Source organism: Heteronotia binoei, chromosome 5, assembly GCF_032191835.1.
Source record: "Heteronotia binoei isolate CCM8104 ecotype False Entrance Well chromosome 5, APGP_CSIRO_Hbin_v1, whole genome shotgun sequence".
Classification (NCBI taxonomy): Eukaryota; Metazoa; Chordata; class Lepidosauria; order Squamata; family Gekkonidae; genus Heteronotia; species Heteronotia binoei.
This window is the reverse complement of record NC_083227.1, coordinates 139,331,198-139,355,012: the sequence shown is the minus strand read 5'-3', so window position 1 is coordinate 139,355,012 and position 23,815 is coordinate 139,331,198. Positions and strand designations below refer to the sequence as shown.

The window sequence follows — 23,815 nt, the reverse complement described above, 5'->3', positions numbered from 1 at the left end:
TTGGGTTAAAAAAAAAAGGCCTCACTTGCATAACTTGTAAAGTTGCGAACCTTCAGGTGGTGCTTGAAGATCTCCTGCTGTTATAATTGATCTCCAGGCAACCAAGATTCATTCCCCTGGAGAAAATGGGTGTTTTGAAGGGTAGACTCTATGGCATTATAACCTGCTCTTCTACCACTGATACCCCCAAACCCTGCATGATCTTCCTGCTAAATGTTATCAGTTCCCAAGTGACCCAGCTAGCATCCAGCAGGAAAATCGAAGTGCAGAGCTTACCTGAACCGAACTAACCACTTCTAAAAACTAGCCCTTACCAGTCCTACCCTCCCTTCATCCACTAACTCATTCACGCCCCACAGTTCAACCAGTTGAATAAATAAATAATATCCCACTTAAATTAATTAAAAGACCAGATTAATTAATTGTGTAATTGAAACTAAACACAACAGGGAAGAAAACATTTAAGCAGGCTAGGGAACTGAAATTCATTATCCACTACCTCCCTTCCTCTGACCCTACAACCCACTCTACTAATAAATATCCCAGTAAATTGATTACTAGCAATATAAAATACAACCAAAAAATCAATTTACAAACTAATCAGAGCAGTCAATCAATTACAAATGTAGGTTAGGGGGCAAGTTGCTACAAGTTTCCTATGGCAGTTGGAATTAGGACTGTCAGACCAGTTCCCTAGGTAGCAAATGCTTTCTACCATGTGTAATAGCCCACACACTGCCTGTCCATTCACTAGGGTTCCCAAGTTCAATTTAAGAGATATCTGGGGACTTTGGGGGTGGAGCCAGGAGACATTAGGGGTGGAGCCAAGATCAAGGCTGTGACAAGCATAACTTAACTCCAAAGGGAGTTCTGGCCATCACATTTAAAGGGGACTGCACACCTTTTCAATGCCTTTCTTCCATAGGAAATAATGACGGATAGGGGCATCTTTTTTGGAGCTCATAGAATTGGACCCCCTGGTCCAATCGTTTTGAAACTTGGGGGATATTTTGGGGAGAGACACTAGATGCTGTACTGAAAATTTGGTGCCTCTACCCCAAAAAACAGCCCCTCCAGAACCCCAGATACCCACGGATCAATTCTCCATTTTTTTCTATGGGAATAAATCTCCATAGGGAATAACAGAGTTCCCAGCAGACATTTCCCTCCCCTCCCCCCGCTTTCTGACGACCCTGAAGCGGGGGGAGGGCCTCCAAACCGGGGGATCCCCTGCCCCCACCTGGGGATTGGCAACCCTACCATTCACTGATGCCAGCTATATTTTATTTATTTATTTATTTATTTATTTTGTGATTTCTATCCCGCCCTTCCCAACAAGTGGCTCAGGGCGGGTTACAACATAGGAGTCTAACATAAATAGGAATTAAGTGTAAAACATTTAAATTCAAACATTAGACCATTTAAAACATTAAAGCATTTAAAACATTTAAACAGTTAAAACATTTAAAACATTTAGAGGCAGCGAACATCCAATATAACTGCGCGCAGTTTCTTATACCAGCTAGTCATAGGCCAGCCGGAAGAGGGTTGTTTTACAGGCCCTGCGGAACTGGGTAAGGTCCCGCAGGGCCCTCACCTCTTCCGGCAGCTGGTTCCACCAGGAGGGGGCCATAGTAGAAAAGGCCCGGTCCCTTGTCGATTTTAAGCGGACTTCCTTTGGCCCGGGGATGACTAGGAGATTTTGTGTTCCTGATCTCAGCACTCTCTGGGGAACGTGCGGGGAGAGACGGTCCTTCAGGTAGGCAGGTCCTAGGCCATATAGGGCTTTAAAGGTAATAACCAGCACCTTGTACCGGACTCGGTAAACTATCGGCAGCCAGTGCAGGTCCCGGAGCCCCGGCCGGATGTGCTCCCTTCTTGGGAGCCCTAACAACAGCCGGGCCGCGGCATTCTGCACTAGCTGTAGCTTTCGGGTTTGGCACAAGGGCAGCCCCATGTAGAGAGCATTGCAGTAGTCCAACCTCGAGGTGACCGTGGCATGGATCACTGTTGCTAGATCGTCACGTTCCAGGAAGGGGGCCAGCTGCCTTGCCCGCCTAAGGTGAAAAAATGCGGACTTGGCAGTGGCTGCTATCTGAGCCTCCATCGTTAAGGAGGACTCCAATAGTACCCCCAGGCTTTTGACCTTGTCCGCCGCTATCATCGGCGCACCCTCAAAGGCTGGTAGGGGGATTTCCCTCCCCGGGCCCCAACGACCCAAGCAAAGGACCTCTGTCTTCGCTGGATTTAGCCTCAGCCCGCTCAGTCTGAGCCACCCAGCCACTTCCTGTAATGCCCGGTCTAGGTTTTCTGGGGCGGAGACTGGTCGGCCGTCCATAAGTAGATAGAGCTGGGTGTCATCAGCATACTGGTGACAACCCAGCCCATACCTTCGAGCAATCTGGGCAAGGGGTCGCATATAGATGTTGAATAACATTGGGGAGAGAACCGCCCCCTGAGGCACTCCGCAGTCAAGCGTACGCCTCTGGGATAGTTTGCCCCCAATCGCGACCCCTTGTCCCCGACCTTCGAGGAAAGAGGAAAGCCACTGTAAAGCCAGCCCCTGAATCCCCGCGTTGGCGAGGCGGCAGGTCAGTAACCGATGGTCGACCGTGTCGAACGCAGCCGACAGGTCCAACAACATCAGCACCGCCGAGCCGCCCCGATCCAGATGCCGTTGAAGGTCATCCACCAGGGCAACCAACACCGTCTCCGTCCCGTGACCCGGGCGGAAGCCGGACTGGAGTGGGTCAAGGACGGAAGCATCCTCCAGGAAAGTCTGTAACTGCACTGCCACTGCCCTCTCAATAAGCTTGCCCAAAAAGGGCAAGTTTGAGACCGGCCAATAATGCGCCAATTGGGCCGGGTCTAAAGTTGGTTTTTTTAAGAGGGGGCGGACCACTGCCTCTTTGAGCGGCGTTGGAAAATGCCCTTCCATCAGGGATCTATTTATGATATCCCGTATAGGATATCTAAGCTCCCTCTGGCAAGATTTAATAAGCCAGGAGGGGCAAGGGTCCAGATTACAAGTTGTTGGGCGTGCAGATAGTCACAAATAGCAATTCAGCTATTGTAGTCACAAGCAGCAGCCTCGTTGGGGGCCAGTAGCAGGCCTGTGGTCTTTTGGTAGCCTCCCCAAGATGATGAAGAGAGGCAGCAGAACCCACAGCAAGGCAACAGAAAGTGCAGCGACAGTCTGTCTGAGCCCCTTGACATGCTTCTAAGTGTCATACTGATGACCGTTCCCTCCATGCATTCCTCTTTCTTCTGGGTTAGCTACTGGCACAAATGGACCCAGAGACTTAGTCAGAAATTCTCAGTAAATTCTAACCTGTTTTACTAGTAAACTACATTATATGGAAGTGTCCTCCCTGCCCACCCCCCTCCCCCGCCCTAGTTTCCTAGGATAATGTTCTGACCCAAATCAAGCTATACAAATCTTGCAGTAAGCATTTCTACTCATGTGCTGTTTTACAGCCCCAAGAGAGGTTTTTAAAGAGCCCTTTACAAATCAGAAACTGATAGGATGACTGAATGGATGTAGCAGTGTAGATATAGGAGTTGATATGATTAATTCATGCTTAACAGCAGCTTTGCAGGGAAGGTATGTTACATACTGGACAAGAAACAGACAAAATGGAGCTTCAAAAGGCAGCTGTATTTCATTATGTTAACATAATGTGTTTTAGAAGCACCTGACTACAATTTTTATGGTTCTTCTACCAGACTGCAACATTTTTTTCCCTGGGCAGATATATTTTGCTCCTGTGACCATTGTGCCTGTCTTTGCTTAGTCTTATACCAAATCTTATGTTTAAACAAGAAATGACGGGGATGTGTGTATTAGTTGCTTGGTTTATATTCCTCATGCATGTTGATTGGACTTACTGCATGTTGCTCGGGAACCTGAGCAAGTGCAAACGTTTGAGTTTGGCCTGAAACATGGTACAAAACTGAAATGCATTCTCATTTGATAGAATTTGTTCCAATAAAACAGATGACCCCCCCCTGGGACCTATATTACAGCACAATATTATAACAAATATATAATATTTTATGTATAAACATTTATTAAAGTATTTTTGGAACGATATTTGAATATTTCTCTTTGGAATTTGAGATATACTAGCTCTTGAGGATGAACCCACAGAGCAAGTCCTACACGCAGGGGTGGCTGTGGGTCGTTTCCTCAGTGAGGGCCAGGACATTTTCAGTCCTGCTGGATTCTCTGCTCCCGATGCCTTGAAAGCTGAATTGTTGCACACTACAAAGGATGTCGTTGGGTTGTAAACTGTTTTTAATTAATTGGATCTACTGATTTTAGATGTATTTTATGTTGACGTGCATTGCCTAGAACCCAGCATCAGCCAGGATAAGGCAATTCACAAATCTTAGTAGTAGTAGTAGTGATGACGACAATGATGACTGGAACTAGATGGCTAAGTATCTAAAAATATGTTTATGATTCTGTATCTTCCAGTTCAACTGATCTCTCTCCTTGGCTGTCTTTCTAGCACTGATGCACTAGCACTGATTTCGCCCAGTCTGAAATCAACACATTATTTCACTTGGAGAGATAACCCTCTCCAGTTTAAACAGATGGAAGGGGTGCGGGAGAAACCTAACGGTACATCGTGCAGTCTTTATTAGTGAAAGGAGCAAGAGTCCAGTAGCATCTAACAAAATTTGTGGAAGGGCATGAGCTTTTGTGAGTCACTGTTCACTTCTATAGACAAAGCTAGAATGTGAGTCCATCTGCCCTTATTGTCAGACGTGTAACTTAGCTGTAGTATCATGATATATGTAATGTACTGCTTGACATGACTAATGCCATATTGTACTCTGCTGTGACCCTGCTTTTACTAACCGTGAGAACAGTAACCTGTAGCTTTCCCCAGAGCAATCCCAAACCGCAGGGGGAGGAATTTCACACCCAGCCTGGAGCCATCTGGGCCTTTGAAGTCCCTATGCCCAAGGCGACCAGTGGGCAGCTTCCTGGGAGCAAAGATAAGGGAGGCTGGGGATGCGCCGACTGTCTCTGAGAGTGTGAAAATGCTGTATTGTTTCTCTCCTTTGAAATGTACAAAAAGGCACAGCACGGCCTTGAAAGTTATCAAACTCAACTTGCCTCTTTGCTAGACTGATTGTTCTCAAATAAATGGATTAATATTGAAATACTATGATCCGCATCTGTTTGAAGTTCCTCGTCTGACACTTATATCTTGGAGAGTGGAGTGATTTCAGATGCCAAATGACAATAGCAGGCATTGGTAATGAGATAGGAAACCTAGGTCTCAGTTTAATCCTGGAGGATACATTGAGCTTCACTATCAGTTGCAATTCAGCAGTCTCTCTATTTCTGATCTCCCTTTGAAATTCTTTTGTAAGAGAACAGCTACTCTTAGGCCAGCAACTGAATGTCCTGGGTTAAATGTTCCTCCACTGGTTTTTGAATGTTTTGTTTTCTAATGGCAGACTTATGCCCATTTATTCTTTGCATTCTCCTGGATTGAATCCTCCTGCACCAAACTGAGACTTAGGTTTTCTTCTCATTACCAATGCTGATATCTCCACTTCCCTCTCTGCATATCACACCTAATCCAATCAAGCCTGCTATTGTTATTCACCTGCTATTGTCGTTTGGCATCTGAAATCCACCTTTATAAAGTTTATATCTCTGGTACCTCATGTTACATTTAATGACTTGCTTGGCCTGGCCCAACAAAGTGACATTTATGTCAGATCTGACCCTCATAACGAGTTCAGCACCCCTGTCCTACAACGTCTGGAATACCGGTACAGAACATGCAAGTGCCTAGAAGAGACACGTTGGTTTGATATGATGTCACTGTACTACCATGCTTACCTTGTTTAAGATCTCATTCAAACCAGAGATAGTTGGCATGGGGAACTGGCACAGGCATAATATGTGTTGCCAGGTATTGTATGTGCTAATTTACCACTCATATTACATTGCACCAGAGAAAGATTAGTTCAGAAGATTCCTAGACAGCTGAAAGTTCAAGAAACTTGTTTTTGTTTTAGAATCTGATTCTTCTTGTTGTTGTTGTTTAGTCACACAGTAGAGTCCGACTCTTTGCAACCCCATGGACAAAGTCATGCCACCATCCTCCGAAGTCTGCTCAAAATCTGGTTCTTAGGTGATATGATTTATGCAGATCATTTGATGGAACCTCAGTTCATATGAAATAGCCTATGTTTGCCACTCCTGTGGAATACTCTTCACTGTGTACAGAATAAATTTCTTGCTGTTCCATGACGTTGTTGTGTAGTATATGTTTGAAAATGGAGGTCAGGATGTGACATCATGTTTTGTAACATATTTTCAGTAATACTTCAGTTATTAAATCTTGATATTTCTTCTTCTACAGCTGGCAAGAGCTACAGTACGTGATCCCAAAACTGGTGTACTAACTGTGGCCAGCTACAGGGTATCTAAAAGGTAAAGTGGCTAAGAATAAAAACTTTTAAATGCATAATTTCCAGAAGCCTTTTTAGATCTCAGACTGAAAACTTTAATTGCAAATTCTGTGTTTTTTATATTTTGCAATGAAAATTGCTTGAAATAAGCAATGTTCAAAAAGGAGCAATTATTTTTTAAAAAAATTAAATTTAGAGGAACAGTGTACTATATATATATAACATCCTCCTGGCGAGTAAAAGGACTCTGGAATAGTATAAGGAAACTTTTGACAGCAAAGTGTCTCAGTTTGTATTTTAGAATTATCGAATATGATTTTCTAATTCCTGGGTGAAAACTTTCTTTTCTGCAAGTTCGTGGCTGGAGGAAGAAGATGATCCTGTTGTTGCCAAGGTGAATAACCGAATGGAATATATCACAGGGTTAACGACGAAAACAGCTGAATTATTGCAGGTTAGTGCAGAAGCACATTACCGGTAGTACAATCTGGGTAATTCCATATCGGTATCCTGTCCTGTTGAGTCTGTTCCTGGTTTCAGTTTTCTTCTAATATAAGCGAGTGGAAATCTTGATATGGAAAACTATAAGTGCTGCCTTGTTACATGTTTCTGTCTGCGAAGCAGAATTTTGGGAAACTTGTTGAGAATAAAATATAAAGATGTCAAAGAGAAGGAAATCTATCGATACACAGCCTAAGTGCATATTCAGATATTGCATATCTCTGCGATAGACACAAATGCAACTTCTTTGCTGTGCTCACACATTTCCTTGCTTTACACTCGGAGAACAAATTGAAAGCTTCATGATTTAACAAGACTTCAGTTGGACCGATTGCAGCTGAAAGCAGTTTACCTGGGCAAATGAGAGTTCATTTCCTCCTCTCAAACTGAGATTCTGATTTGGAATTAAAGGAAAAAAGGAGGATATGATCACAGCAGACTTACTGGTCATGGACAAATAGAGTTTGATAGTGATGTTTTAATGCTGCCTAAGAGTATGGGCAAGCAGTTTCCATATGAGAGTACTTCATGCAGTGGCTGCAGTGATTGAAAGCCACTTTCTGTATTGTTTGGCCTAATAATTTCCCATTGTTCACATCTTCAAACTGGCACAATTCTGGCATCTGCTGCAAAGGGAATCTCCTCATAATTGTCAGACCACATGGAAAGAATTTGTCAAATATTTTTCAAATATGTGTCCTGCTTTTGACTGGAGAAACTTCCTCCAACCTAGGAAGCCTTTCTACAATTTAAAGAGTTCTTCTGTTGTTAGAATGCTTCCAGCTTTGCTTAATGGAGTAGTTAGATATGCACCATTTAAACTGTTGCCAGGAGTGATTTTCATATTCATGAATGTTTGAGCTGACCTTAAAAATAGTTCCTCAGAATCCTGTGTAGAGTTTAATGTCATGCTGCCTCTCTCACAGTCCTTTTAAATTAAGGCTGCTGTCTAAATCCAAAGAGATTTTGAACACAAGCAGCTTCCATATTTGCTTCATAATCTGATGAGTTCGTTTCAGTGAGTACTGGTTATTAAATAAGTTGTTAGCATCTGGCAGTGTAGAAGAGGTCCAAGATATGAAGTGGTGAAAATCTGGGGCACAGTGCATAATTGAGAACTTCTGGTATGCTGACAGGTGGAGGTCATGTCTTCTTGCACTGCTGCTGTTGAAATCCATCCAAGACACCCACAAAAAGTGCTGAAGTTTGTTTCACTTGATTTAGTTGGAGTTTTTTAAACCTACAGAACAAATATTCTACTTACATCTGTTTTATTTTATTGAAAACATTCTTATTTTCTCAACACATTAGGTTGCTAATTATGGCATGGGAGGACAATATGAGCCACATTTTGACTTTTCAAGGGTAAGTTTCCTCAGTATCAAACCTCTTTTGCATTTCTCTGGGTGAATTGTGATAATACTATGAGTTATGGTCAAATATCAGCATTATGCCAAGTTATACCACTGAAACACAATGCCGTTGTTTGTTGGTGGCACTGAATGCATGTCCTTTCAAAGACCAGACATAAGCACTAGCTGTCATATTGCAATGCTCCTCAGAAGTTCTTTCTAAAGTAATTACCTTACTTTATCATTTACCAAAGGTTTTCTATCCCTTACAAGTGGTAGCTGATGAAGTGGAGTGAACACAAAGTGTGATTTCAGAGTGTGATGATATCACCTAGGCAGAGGTGGGTTGGTAACAGTCTTGTGTCCTTTGTAATGTGTGATTTGAGCCTGGAAAGGGTTAGATGCCATTCAAGGGCCTTACTGCACAAAAACGTTTTGACTCAAGTGGGGCCACTTTGCAGCTCCACAATTAAATGTATTTATTTATTCATGTGATTTCTATCCTGCCCTTCCTGCCAAAGCTGGCTCAGGACAGGTTACAACAATGATCCAGGTGGTTTTACATAAAAGATATGGTCACTGCGGTCACTGTTGTTGCACACCAGCTTTTTATGCAGTTGGCCAGTAAAATGCAGGGTTATATCCAGTTCCCCCAAATCTATCCAAAGTGGCTACCTACATAAAATAAATAATACATATAACATCAAAAAGAACAATTACAACAAATTAAAATATCAGCAATAAAGCCAATCTTTATTATCTAATAAAACCAGCAATATAAAAATGGATAGAATTCATTTTGAAACTTAAGTGAACAAAAACATTTTAGCCTGGCACCTAATAGCCAGCAATTGCAGGTACCAGCTTGACTTCCGGGGTTGGAGACATTCCACAGGTGTGGTTCCACCACCTAGAATGCCCCATCCATTGTTGGCACTCGCCTTTTATAGGCAAGAGCACAAGAAACAGTGCTTGAGATGAGAATCTTAACTGTCCTGTATCCATATATCAGGGAATCATGGCTGAAGGACACAGCCATTAGTATGTTAAAGATGAAGATAGTATAACACACGTTCCAACGTACAGAGATTTCTTGAACACGGACATGCAGCTAGCAGTGCAATCATAAACAGTTACATCCTTCTAAAACCATGCACTTCATGGTTTTAGGAAGGTGCCAATCTCTTATATTTTAATTTCCTAAGGTAATCTTGCAACATTCTTCATTTCAAAAACAGTCCTATCAGTCCAAGTTTTTGCAGTTATTGCTGTTCTCCTCAGGTACTGTTTGGTTTTATGATCATGGTAGCTCACTCAAAATGAGCAAGTATTTTAGCTAGTACTGGGATTTTAAAAAAAAAAATCAGTTGAAGGAAATCTTATTTTGTTATCCAGCATTTTTGAGCTAACCCTCTAAAATTGGCACCAGTTATTCTTATTTTTTGTTGTTGCTGCAACTGTGCTGGCCTTGTTCAGACAACACTTTCCATTCCTCTTTCTCTGTAATCCTTCATGGAGCTCATTCATACCTTCCTTTACAAACGGAAAGTAGAGGAGAGTACCATCCAAACAGAGCAATTGTATTTTGAAACAAATCAGCCTTCAGTTAAAGCCTTTGTATTCAAGAAGATTAACATAACAAAGTCAGGATTCAAAAACAAGCAGCAAGATCCACCCTCTTAGTCTGGGGGAAAGCTGCACTTGGAATCTAGCTGATGGTTAACTGCCAAGGTTAAGGGAAGTCAACAAGTTGAATTTATTATAGATTTGGATGGGTCCTCCAGGCTCTGTATGCAGCACATATTAAAACTGGAATTACTGTAAGCTGTTCCTTTACAGTAATTAAAAGTTCCACAGCAGTTCATCAGCTGTCTGCTTGAATTGTTTTTTTTTGGGGGGGGGGCAGTTGAATTGTTTCGATATCTGGTCATAATGCACATTCTTCTAAAGCTGGGGTATGAATCCTTCTTTAGGCCATTATACATTTTTACAAACACAAGAGGGCCACATCACTGCGTTAACTACAGAAAGGAATTTGGTTTCAATTTAAACTTAACATTTTTAACTTGTCCTCTGTTAAGCCCCTTTTCACTCTGTATTCTACAAGGAACTCACTCTTCCCTGTCTGTGCTGCTGCAGATTTCTCTGGGGGTGTTACTAACCTTGCCGTAATTTGTTCCTACACTCTGTGGTGTTTTCTGCCCCCCCCCCCCATATCCCACAAGCTTACTATTTATTTTCTTGACCTCTTATTTCTCTGCAGTCCCATTTTGCAATGAACCCCTCGTTTTCTTTAAGAGCACCCCATAGCTCTTCTTCATGAGCCCTGTAGCACAAAATAGTATGCTGCAGTACTGCAGTCCAAGCTCTACTCGTGACCTGAGTTGGATCCTGGCGAAAGCTGGGTTCAGGTAGCCAGCTCAAAGTTGACTCAGCTGTCCATCATTCTGACGTTGGTAAAATGAGTACCCAGCTTGCTGGGGGTAAAGTGCAGATGACTGGGGAAGGCAATGGCAAACCACCCCATTAAAAGTCTACCAAGAAAATGTCATGATGCGATGTCACCCCATGGGTTGGTAACGACTTGGTGCTTGCACAGGGGATTGCCTTTACCTTTACCTTTTATAGCTCTTGCACCATTACAGCAATCTCTGTTTCTCATTTCTGTTATCTCAGTTTTTCTTTGTTTGACTTTTTCACCTATCATTTTCACTTTCCCCCATCCCAAAGGTCCCTCTGCACCTCAGCTATCCATTCCTTAAGTCTCATTGCTCCCCTTTTTCTGTCTGCACTCCTTAGTGCCCTCACAGTTTTCCCTGTACCTCATCACTTGTTTCCCTTTTAGTTTCCATATCCCTGTCACTCTCTTCTTCCCACCTTATCTCCCAAAAACCTATAATCCAGCTTGCCAGAAAGCTACAGTCAAGGCCTGAAAATTCCATTCTAATTTTTTTGTTTTCATCCCCTCTTTGCCCAATCTAACCATGAAATACTTTGTTGATTGCTGTTTAGTAACAACACATCTTATTCTTAGCATCTTCTGAGATTTTTATATATTAAGATTCATTTTTTAAATTATTTTTATACCACGGTTTCCCTCTGAAGGGGGCCCAGGGTGGCTGTCTTATTTCTCCCCCACTTCACACTCGGCAGTTCTGGTATTTTGTGAGGAAAAATGGTTGTCTCTATCTGAGCTCTTGTGTGGCCTGACACAATAATGAAGGAGGAGAAGAATAAGATATCTTTTTTAAGGTTGGGAAACCATTTGAGTTTCTGGTTGATCCTAAAACTGGTTTCTTCTTCAATTACAATGAAGCCAAGGACAGCTGTTCAGTCACTTGTGATGTAGGCAAGAAATGCAGCTCAGTTAATTTCCCTATAATGAATTATAATATTTATATGATATAATATCTGCCATGAATTGATCACATATATTCTTTCAGTGGCTAAAGAACACCTCCCCAGGATGTACGTGATATGTATTTGAATAACCCTGGCTTGATTAGAGAAAGTTTTGGCATTGTAATGCTACATTAATACATCTTGTATCAAGCTGTTTAGCTTAAGACTTTAAGACTTCAGTCCTATGCCCATGTACTTGGCAGCATGGCCCATTGAACTCACTCGGACTTGATTCCAAGTATAGATGCATAGGGATTGGGCTGCACATTCTCTTTCCAGTGCTAGATATGTGTTCCACTTCAGAAGTTGGGTTAAAGTTGTTGTTTGTTTCAGCGGCCCTTTGACAGCACACTCAAAACGGAAGGAAATAGGCTAGCAACATTTCTTAACTATGTAAGTACCTCTGTGTCCTTGGCTGTGTGCTTGAAGTTTGCAGTTTACTTTCTTTTTATAGAAACATGAACCTGATGTTTTCAAGCGTTTAGGGTCTGGGAATCGAGTGGCCACTTTTTTGAACTACGTAAGTATATCTGTGCTGAGTGAAATTTGTTCTCAACATCAGCAGCATAAATATAACCCATTGCACAGATTTTAGGGATTTACTACTGATGAGAGATCCTGAATGTGGGGATTTCCTGTTACTCTCAGCATCTGATGCAATTTTAGCATCCATGGAGGGGAAAGAATGCAACCTCCACTACAGTGTTAACTGTTAAAATTGTGCTAGCTTCAGGATGAGCTGAAAGTTAAGCACTGGTGAGATAAATATTTTCAAAGTATCCCAACTGGTCCTGGCCGGGATTAACCCACTGCCTCCCCTTCCAGCACCAGTCAACATCCCTAAAGCTTGGGCAGCTTCGGCACTTACCAGCCCAACTGACCTACCGCAGTCCCATCCCAAATCCACCCTGAGAGGCCTGGGAGCCACCCCCCAGAGTCACCATGTGAGGCCTTGAATCCAGGCATCCTGACATTCCTTTGGCACACCACTGCCAGAGGATAACGGAGTGGCACAGCACCAGGAGAGCTTCACCAGCCCCTGGAAGCAAGTGGCAACCAAGCGCAAAGCATGTCAGCATCCCCAGGCTGCAGGACTGCAGTGAAGGAGACAAATGCACAGGTGGAGGGGGGGAGGTAGACAAGGCAATAGGCTTGGCTGTGCCACGGGCCCTGCCTGAGTATGAAGGGGGACAGGGCTAAGGGGGAGCTGCCCTTGGGAGGGGAGTTGAGAGACCAGGGGGTATATAAGGGGAAGCAGCCAGATCTGGCCTCCAGCTCCGGCTGCTCAACAAGGAGGGTTTCCTATGGTGCAGAGCAATGGCCATTGGATGGGCCACCGGTGGAGGTGGGGCGTGACGCAAAGTAGAATTCTTTTGGTGGGAGCAATGGAGAAATTTATTCCAACATTGTTATTTGTGTAGTGTATATTGTGGATATTCTCACCTTTATCAGGCAGCACCCAATAGCATTTGAAGTTGTGAATCTTTCAGGAAAACTCTCAATATTTTGCTTTTACTCCCCCCCACCGCCCCACACACACCCACCCAAGTGTGAATTGCAGTGAATTTATTACCAGTAGAAACTTTTTTTTCCATAAAATTGATAATTTGATTAATCCCTCTGCATATTAACTGACAATTTAATTCTTTATCAACACAGGATGCTTAGAGAGTATTTTAAGGATGAATGTAGCATCCATTACATTTGTGTAGCATCCATTAAAATTGATTAGGCATGGGTTTCTAAAACTTTGGTATTGGAAACAGGTGTTTTTGAATTCTCTCGTCGTACTGGCTGCTCCTGACATCTGTACTGCTGCCGTGTTTTTATTCCCATTTTGTATTCTCTCTGTCCACATGTACAGTTATCAGAATGGTCACTATATGAAAACCTGACAATATCTGGGGCAGGGTAGTCAAATCTGAATCACCAAACCTGTTTTTTCATCTCAGTGAAATCAGTTAATGCAGCAGCTCAGCGTTAGCTGGCTACCAATTTCATATTGCAAGTGAGATATGCATATAGGTTGGCAAATTATCTGCCGTCTACATGGTGCGATAATCACTGAGGTGAACGGAAAGTACGTAATAATAAATAATTTTGCATAGAATTAAATCTTTATGATGCTCTCAAATGTTTATACAGTAGCCAGTGAAGGACTTACTCTTTTTGAAGGGCAATGTTTTTATTGCAGTGGGCCACAATTGTAGCTTTAACTCTAAAAAACAGAAGACCAAATCTAAAAGCCCACTAAAGCAATTGCATCTCCTTTGAGGCATCTCTGTAAATGCATTGCCAGGAAGTAAGTGCTGGTGATTACAGTCTAACATATTCAACTTAAGTGTTTAGGATTTAGGTGGTTACTGGGATTTGTGGTTCGTTGCTCTAATACCCATTGTTCGGCATGGAAATAATATGAATTTTATCGCCACATGTCAGTTGCACAGATGCTTCACTCAGAGATGCACCTGGTTAAAATTTATTAAGGCAGTGCCAAGATATGCTTTCAGTTTGCTAAGGAAAAATATGTAGCTAAATGGCTACGTAATTCCCCCCGGCCTCCGGTCTGGCATATACTGTAAAACTATTTCATTTCATTTGAGAAATGGTACTGTATTAATTTTTATACTAAAACAGTGATTTAGAACTACATACATATAAGTGAATTAAAAATGCAGGATAGTGTGAGACTCTTTTCTAAAAGCGTACACTTCCTCCTGTATTTTAATCCTCCAAAATCAACAGTGTTCAATCTGTATAAGCTAAAACAGCTCAGAAATGTGTTATTTGTTGTCTGTGTAGAGTCTTCTTGACTGTCATCAACTGTTTTCTTTTAATGTTTGTTTTTCCCCCAGATGAGTGATGTAGAAGCCGGAGGGGCAACAGTTTTCCCAGATTTTGGGGCTGCAATTTGGCCCAAAAAGGTAAATGCTGACCTTCTCTGTAATTAGTGTTTTCCCATTTAAATCATGCTAAACAGCATTTTTACTCTTCCCAAGCATTCTTTCTGTGCTATGCCATTTTTACCCAATTAGCTCTTTGACATGGTGGGAAAGTGCTGTCAAGTCACAGCTGGCTTGTGGTAACCCTGAAGGGCTTTCAAGGCAAGAGGCATTCAGAGGTGGTTTGCCATTGCCTGCCTTCACCTTTCAACCCTGGACTTCCATGGACATCTCCCATCCAGATACTAGCTAGGAATGACCCTGCTTAGCTACTCAGATCTGATGAGATCAGGCTAGCCTGGGCTATGCAGGTCAGGTGCCTTTGTCTAAATCTTGGTAACCATCTCTGGCTTATATATGCAATGAAATGGCTTTAAAGACAAGCATCCTTTGTTAAGATACAATAAGGCCCTCTTTTTTTTTATAACCAAACTTTTTATTTTTGCAATATATTGAAATAAATTCATCTATTCAAATTCAAATATACTTCTCCAATAAGGCCCTCTTGAACTGTATTCAGGAAGTTTTTCTCTCTGTATAAATGTAGCATTCAAAAACAATCTCTTCTTGAAAGAAAGGAACAATGGCAGGGGTGTTACGCGCTTGTTTATTACATAATAAATAAATGTTCAGTTGGTACTCTAATAATTAAGGATAATCTAAATCTCTTAACTTGAATGTTGATGTTGCTTCCATATGAGTTTGGAAGTCACATTTTCCCAACAGTAAATAGGAGTGTTTTTTTCTCCTGGTCCAGCAAGCACTTCCAGTTTGGTGTAGTGGTTAATTGCACGGACTGTTATCTGGGAGAACCGGGTTTGATTCCCCACTCCTCCACTTGCTGGAATGGCCTTGGATCAGCCATAGGTCTTGAGTTGTCCTTGAAAGGGCAGCTTCTGGGAGAGCTCTCAGCCCCACCTACCTCACAGGGTGTCTGTTGTGGGGGAGGTAAAGGAGATTGTAAGTCGCTCTGAGATTCAGAGTGTAGGGCAGGGTATAAATCCAATATCTTCTTCCATTGGCTTCTGGAATGCATTCTGTGCTTAATCCTCATCAATCCGGCTTTCGTCCGGGTTACGGGATGGAGACGGTTCTGATTGCCCTCACAGATGACCTCCAGAGGCACCTGGACAGAGGTGACTCGGCAGTGCTGGTGCTGTTAGATCTGTCGGCAGCGTTCAACACGGTCGGCCATCAGCTACTGACCTGTTGCCTCGCCGACGCTGGGATTCAGGGGTTGACCTTGAACTGGCTTTCCTCCTTCCTCCAAGGTCAGGGACAGAGGGTGTCGCTAGGAGACAAACTATCCCAACGACACCCGCTTATATGTGGTGTGCCACAGGGAGCGGTTCTCTCTCTCCGATGTTATTCACATCTACATGCGCCCCCTCGCCTAGGTTGCCCAGAGGTATGGGCTGGGTTGTCACCAGTATGCGAATGACACCCAGCTCTATCTGCTGATGGGCGGCTAGTCCAACTCCACCCCGGAAGATCTATCCGCAGCATTGCAAGCTGTGGCGGGGCGGCTCAGGCTGAGTAGACTGAAATTAAATCTGACAAAGAAGGAGGTTCTGTACCTGAGTCACTGCGGCCAAGGTTAAAAGCTTTTACAGTTCCGCAGGGCCTGCAAAACGGCACTCTTCTGCCAGGCATTCACATGATGGTAACAACTGCAACAATGGGACAGGCCCATAAGAACACCATCAATGGCCTATCTTAACATGCTACGACGGCCCTGACACCTCTGAGTATAGTTAACCACTTGAATTCAGTTGCTGCCTGAAGCTCTTATAGTAGCACCTGCAAAATGTTTTAATCAATTGTTTTTATGTTTTATTGTTGGTTATTGTACCGGTCACACTAATGTGTTTGTGTTGACCCTTGGTTTGTGAGCCGCCCTGAGCCTGCCTTTGGCGGGGAGGGAGAGATATAAATTAAATAAAGAAATTGCTATGTGCATGAATATCACTGACAAGTGTATGAAGTCCTATGAGATGGCATTCAAGGCCGCAAAGAAAACATACTTTGCGGCTAAGATTGCATCTGCAAATTCGCGCCTGGCTCAATTATTTAGAATAATTTGGAATCTTACTACATTGCCACAGGGCAATTCAAAGGCTAAGGAATTGGAGATAGGCTGTGAGGCTTTTGCGAAATTTTTTGCAGATAAGGTCCAATTGCTCCGCCACGACTGCCCTGCCAACTTAGATGCAGTAAGTGAACTCGAGGCCCAATGCGTGTCTTCTGATTTAACCCTGGACTGCTTCGACCTGCTCAGCTTGGAGGAAGTCGACAGAATTCTTGGCACTGCACGATCCACAACTTGCGATCTGGACCCATGTCCCTCCTGGCTAATTAAGGCCTGCCAGGAGGAACTAAGGTGTCCTATACGGGACATCATAAACCGATCCCTTTCAGAGGGTACTTTTCCAACACCCCTGAAGGAGGCAATGGTCCGCCCTCTCCTGAAAAAAGCTACATCAGACCCGGCCGAATTGGCACATTATCAACCGGTCTCAAATTTGCCCTTTTTGGGCAAAATTATCGAGAGGGCTGTGGCGTTACAGTTACAGGATTTTTTGGAGGACGCTTCCGTCCTGGACCTGTGCCAGTCCGGCTTTCGCCCGGGCCATGGGACAGAAACAGTCTTGGTCGCCCTCATGGATGACCTCCGGCGGTAACTGGATCGAGGCGGCTCGGCAGTATTGCTGCTGCTAGACCTATCGGCTGTGTTCGATATGGTCGATCATCGGCTGCTGTCCCGCCGCCTCGCCGACGCAGGAATTCGGGGGCTAGCCTTACAGTGACTCTCCTCCTTCCTTAAACGTTGGGGACAAAGGGTGGCAATCGGGGGGGAGCTGTCCCAGAGACACCCACTTCACTGTGGGGTGCCTCAGGGGGCAGTTCTCTCCCGATGCTGTTCAACATCTTTATGCGCCCCCTTGCCCAGATTGCACAGAGGTATGGGCTTGGCTGTCATCAGTACGCTGATGATACCCAGCTCTATCTATTGATGGAGGCCGGACTGGTGATGTCCCTATAAATTTGGACCGAGCGTTACAGGCCGTGGCTGACTGGCTCGGGCTGAGTGGGCTGAAGTTGAATCCGGCGAAGACTGAGGTCCTTTGCGTGGGCCGCGGCGGACTGGGAGGGGAGATCACCTTACGGCTTTTGACGGTGCGCCACTGGTACCAGTGGGCAGGGTCAAGAGCCTGGGAGTGCTACTGGAATCCTCTTTATCAATGGAGGCCTAGATAGCTGCTACTGCTAGAGCCGCCTTCTTCCACCTCAAGAGGGTGAGGCAGTTGGCTCCCTTCTTGGAACGCGGAGACCTAGCAACTGTGATCCACGCAACGGTCACCTCGAGACTAGACTACTGCAATGCCCTCTACATGGGGCTGCCCTTATACCAAACACGGAAACTCCAGGTAGTACAGAACGCGGCGGCCAGGCTGCTGGTGGGACTACCTCGGTGGGAACACGCGCGGCCTGGGCTGCGGGACCTGCACTGGCTGCCGTTTATGTACCGTGTTCGCTATAAGGTGCTGGTTATTACCTTTAAAGCCCTATATGGCCGAGGACCTGCCTACCTTAGGGACCGCCTCTCCCCATATATCCCCCAGAGAGCACTGAGATCTAGCTCTCAAAATCTTCTAAAAATCCCTGGGCCAAGAGAAGCTAGACTGAAGACAACCAGGGAGCAAGCTTTCTCAGCAATGGCCCCTCGATGGTGGAACCAACTTCCAGAGACGATGCGAGCCCTGCGGGACCTGAATCAATTCCGCAGGGCTTGCAAAACTTTTCTCTTCCAGCTTGCTTTTGAGGTAGAACCTGGCTAAACTGAAATTGGAACCGATCTGTAACCATCTAGCCATCCTATGTATGATTGTGACTATAGCACCTTATATCACCTGTTTTTATCTATTTTAATTAATTTATGTAATTGAATTGTATTTTAAAATTTTGTTTACATTGTATTTTACTTAAATCATGGTTTCCATGTCTGTGAGCCGCCCTGAGCCTGCCTTTGGCGGGGGAGGGCGGGATATAAAAATAAACTTGACTTGACTTGCATTGGTGCTGACATGTTCTCTCTGTAGCTTGGTTTTTCACAGGTTCTTCATTTTGAAACCAATCTTTTTTTTTTAAATACATATTTTAAATGTACTCATTTTAAGATTAATACTTCTTTTGTGCCCTGCCAATGGTAGCCTTTCAAATTTGGAGGGAAAACTACTGGCAGATGTTAGGAAGGCTGCTACCACCTGTGCCACAGGAGCATTTCCAGGACACTTTCTCTACCTTCCTCTCTCCCCGCTCCAATATTCTAGAATGTCAATTTTCTCTGTCTTTTCCTCTCTCCTCTCCCCCCTTTTCTTTAAATAGTGTGAGCTACTTGTTCAAATAATCTTTTTCTTCCTACTGGAAGCAAAAGCTTAATTTCAAATGCTTTTCTCAAATTAAAAACAACCTGCAAAATTATCAATGCACCATTCAGGGGAGGGGGAGTTAATGAGGTATCAGAGCCAGCCCTTGCAGCCCTAATAAATTCTTATTCAATTTGACATACAAACATTATACACATATAAAAGAATACATTTGGGAGGATAGTTGTACTCGTTAAATTTGTCCAGATTTCTCTAGTAGTAACAAGTGAGTAGCATCAGCTGCCTGTAGTGTCGTAATGGGTGTGAAAATAGGTGCACATAAGAACATAAGAGAAGCCATGTTAGATCAGGCCAATGGCCCATCCAGTCCAACACTCTGTGTCACACAGTGGCCAAATAAATAAATAAATTATATATATATACACACTGTGGCTAATAGCCACTGATGGACCTCTGTTCCATATTTTTATCTAACCCCCTCTTGAAGGTGGCTATGCTTGTTTCTAAAAAGGTTTCTAAAAAGGCTAGAAGTTGAAAAGTAGTGGACAGATTCTGACCATATTATTAATGAAGATTTGGGCCATATATAGTGAGCTGGCTGCAGGGTGAGAAGGAATGTATTAGCTGTCTCTGTCAGTCTGGCCTCATCCACTGTGTGTCTGAAGACATGCTTTATGTTGATAAATCTAATGACAGATTGTTTAATTTACCTTTCAGTGTTGAAATAACTGTTGTTTTACTTCATGAATAGCACAAACAGATTAAGAGTGTTTTGGAATTATTAGTTCGACTCAGTGCTTGATAAGCGCTCATCAGGTAATAAACACTGAAGCTTGTATTGTGGCAGATATCCTCACATTTTGATTTTTAACTGAAGTTGGGAGGGGAGTAAATATTCCCCCCTCCCACTGTCTCAGTTGTATGTTCCCCTTTCTCAGTTGTGCTTGTTATAGCTTTCCCCAGCTGCTGCTGCTGCAATTCCGGTGCCATTTTTCCTCTCCCTGTAGCTGCCTCTTTCTCCTCTCTGGATAAGTCACAATATTTTTATCAATCACTCAGGAATCCATTAGTGAGTGTCACATTATGTATTTTTGAAGAAAACTAAAACCAATTCTTTGATTATGGGCAATTCCAACCAAGCAGAAACCATACAACCTACAGGAAGATCTGCATTCCTAAGAATTCCACTGAGGGGTTTTAAGTTAGTTCAGACATAGAGGGAGCAATGTAAATGAACAAGTGAACACGTTCAAAGAAGTTACTGAGAGCTGTCAAAAGAAGTGGGGCTTCTGATACTGGCAAATTCCTAAAAATAAATGGGATTTTTGGCTTAGCCAGTTCAAGCGAAACTTCCAGGGACTTGTGACAGGAAGTGGGTTTGCAGTGGCAAAATGTTTGAAAAGGTGCCAGCTATAATTTGAAGTTGGGTCTCTCTTGCTCTCACACACAATTTACTTTTAATTAGTAAATACTTGTTTTCCTCTCCAGGGGACAGCAGTATTTTGGTACAATCTCTTCAGAAGTGGAGAGGGTGATTACCGAACAAGGCACGCTGCATGCCCGGTGCTAGTAGGGTGTAAATGGGGTAAGTAATCCTCCCTTTGGTTCTAATGGTAGAAATACCAGGTTCTCTAAGCTGTCAAAGGAGATCATGATGGGTAGCTTATGATCTAGGATTCTGATATATTCTTATCAGTACCTAAGTAAGATCACAAGCTGTCTGTCATTTTATCCTGTGACAGCTTCGGGTGATGTTCCATTCAGATTCCCTTACTATTTGATTTACCTTCATGATTTTGACGTCCAGCAGAGTAAGTAGTTTTTAAGCTATGAACTGTGGTCATCTCCAGAGCAACTGCTAGACATAGATAGCCAGGGTAAGCATCACATTTAAGTAACAAAGTAGTGCTTTTGTGCATTTGAAATCTCAAGAGTACGTTGGAATTGACAGATCTTTAAAATAGGAGGGGGGAGGGGTTTGCCATCTTTTGTCGCCAAAGTTAGTACTCAGGGGAGTATGCTGGCCTGTAAACCCACTTCCATTTTTCACCCTGTCCAGTTAGCCAGCAGAATGTATATATGAACATTGAACTCTACCTCTCTTCCTCAGGATCCCAGACCACAGTCTGTGTATGACTGTGTAACTAAGGATCAGATGGGAAGGGGGTGGGCAAAGGGAGCTCTGCTGTGTCTTTATACTGTTCCCTTTTTATGCACACAGCAGCATCCATGGAGAGAATGAATCATTTTAATTTTGAGGCGGCAGACTGATTCCTATTTAAAACCTAATTTGAAGGCATGCGCCACTCACTAAATCTTTACAGTGGCTTCTTGTTGGTGCTGTCTGAGGGGGAGACTGCTGGCATGCATCTCAGTTATCTTTTGCCATTGCCACAGCAGTGTTTTAGAACAACTACGATGAAAGGGATACACGGAGCCCAATACTACGTTCATTTTGCTGTTGTTGTTGTTTTGTCACAGTATCAAACAAGTGGTTTCACGAACGAGGAAATGAATTTTTAAGACCATGTGGGAGAACAGAAGTTGACTGAAACTGCCCTACTTGCTGCTTTTTTTTTCTTTCTGCCCACTTCTTCACGTACAGTCCAGTTCATTTCTGAGAAATGACTCCTACACTACTATAAAAGAATGATGGCACTTTTTATTTAAAGAAAAGACAGTGTCTGTCAGTGAATGAAAAAGAGCTCTTCTCACACTTAATATTTGGCATTTTACAAATTGGTCATTGATCTAGTTTTCAAATTTACAGTTTTATTGAATTTTAGGGTGTGCAATAAATGTTCTTTAAAAAAAGCATGTCTGGTGCGTATTTCTTTCATTGCAAAGCCTGCCTTTATTATTCTCATATTTCCTGGGAATTCCCATTCCCAGTTGGTTATTTCCATAATGGAAGCCACAGAAGACCAGAGGGAAGTACAAAATCAAGGGAAAGGATCAAAAAATCTTGCTTTTCACTTGTTATACATATTTTCCCTTAGTCTCTTGCCTTGCTTACCCTTTATTCCCTGCATGGTCCCATTTGTTGTATCTCAGCCTATATGTAATGGCTGGTGAGTTCTGTTTCAATGGATCTGAAGAAGTGTGCTTGCACATGAAATTGATACAGTAAATAAAACTTTGTTGGTCTTTTTATATTTTTATTTTTATATTAAGATTTATACTCCGCCCTTCTCACCTAAGTGTCTCAGGGCGGCTTACAACATAATAATTAAAACAACTTCAGTTTAAAACATTTAAAAATACAATTAAACCATAAATTAGTAAAAAACAAGATAGAATAAAACCGGCGGCCTATAGATACATTTTGTTCCATCCAAGATGTTTTACATTGTCAGCTAATGTCATAGGCCTGCCGGAAGAGGACTGTCTTGCAGGCCCTGCGGAATTGCCCTAGATCCCGCAGGGCCCGCACCTCTTCCGGCAGCTGGTTCCACCAATAAGGTGCCGTTATTGAGTAGGCCCGATCCCTGGTGGATTTTAGACGGGTCTTAAAGGTGACACTGGACTCAAACTTTGTTCCATTTTTTTTTTTGTAGACCAGGAAAGAAGGAAGACTATTGCACTGCAAAAGGTCCAGAGAAATCAGGTTGAATCTACATTATATATTGAGGGAATTTGTAAAAAGGGAGCATCATGTGAAGGAATTCCTAGATTTCAGATCCTGTGTAGGCCCCTTAATAAGCAATGCATCATGATTTGCAAAGTTTGATTCACATAAATGGGAAGGTTTTACTGGATGAGGGGATATTCTAACTGAAATCTTATGCATGCCTAGTTGGGAATAACTGCCATTTAACTCAGTAGACCTTCCTTGAAAGTGAGTAGCCATAACTGGTTTACCTGTTAGTCTGTCAAGGTGCTTGAGATACTTTTGGGACCGTATAATACAACTGATAGACTACATATGCATCTGTTATCTTCCCTTTTAGCTACTTTGAGCAGATTTCCAGCACTGACATAAGGTGCACTCGTGCCAGTGCAGAGATACAAACCAGTGGCAGCGGAAGCTGTATTTGTCTATGGTTTTGCGTTCTAAGGAACTGTAAAAATACTAAGGGCAGGGTCCCATTAATTCAGAGTCCTTTGCCATACGTACTTGCCTTTTACTACCTGTATAGCAAGCCATGTGCACTGTTGGTTTTCTAAAAGAATTATACTACCAATGCATTATATAAGGAACCGTGGTTCAGTCAGGGCTCATACGCTGTGTGAATTAGCTTTGCTGTTACTCCTGCCCAAATTCTGGAATTCCTTCATTTGGCTAAATTGTGAGAGCAATTGTTATTCCCTCCTGATTACTGCAAGTCCCTATTCTCCTGTCAGGCAACAAGTTCAGTCACTCAGCTGCCTGTGGGCAGCTGGCCCATTGGGGTATATAAAATCAGCACATTTGAATGCCGCTCTGGTTTCATCTGTCCCTAGTGTACCACAGAAATTTGTCTATGTCTTAATAGTCCCAGCTTTCTCTTCTCTAGGGGTTTCTCGTTTTTTGTTTTAAGCAATGTTCTGTTGCATAATCCTGAGGCATAATTATGCTGGACAGAATTGAGTCTTTGCAATAAACACAGCTAGAGTTCTCTTTTAAGAGATCAAGGAAGTGTTTCAGAAGGTGGTTCCAGACAAAAAGAGAAAGTTAAGCAGAACCTATTTCTGAATAATTTCTGTAGAATGCAGTTTTAACAAGAAGGTGCAGTGATGTGGTGCTATTTAAAAAGCACAAAATCTACTGTGTGTGTAGATTTGTTTCCACTTTAGTGGCTCAAGCAGC

At 43.0% G+C, this 23,815-nt stretch overlaps 1 protein-coding gene across 4 annotated transcripts in view; it reads left to right on the top strand.

Annotated features, from left to right (window-relative positions):
• P4HA2 (prolyl 4-hydroxylase subunit alpha 2) overlaps window positions 1–21,841 on the top strand; it is an 83,830-nt gene extending 61,989 nt beyond the window's left edge. The window contains exons 9-15 of one of the 4 annotated variants that reach the window (XM_060240495.1): window positions 6,393–6,463; window positions 6,796–6,895; window positions 8,254–8,307; window positions 12,030–12,089; window positions 14,552–14,620; window positions 20,515–20,611; window positions 21,508–21,841. In XM_060240495.1, coding sequence (XP_060096478.1) covers window positions 6,393–6,463; window positions 6,796–6,895; window positions 8,254–8,307; window positions 12,030–12,089; window positions 14,552–14,620; window positions 20,515–20,611; window positions 21,508–21,578 — 522 coding nt within the window. In that variant the 3' untranslated portion in view covers window positions 21,579–21,841. Of the gene's footprint in view, window positions 1–6,392; window positions 6,464–6,795; window positions 6,896–8,253; window positions 8,308–12,029; window positions 12,090–12,150; window positions 12,217–14,551; window positions 14,621–20,514; window positions 20,620–21,507 lie in introns of those variants that run through there. The other 3 variants (XM_060240494.1, XM_060240496.1, XM_060240497.1) reach the window with 3 other exon arrangements.
• Window positions 21,842–23,815: the final 1,974 nt, after the last annotated feature.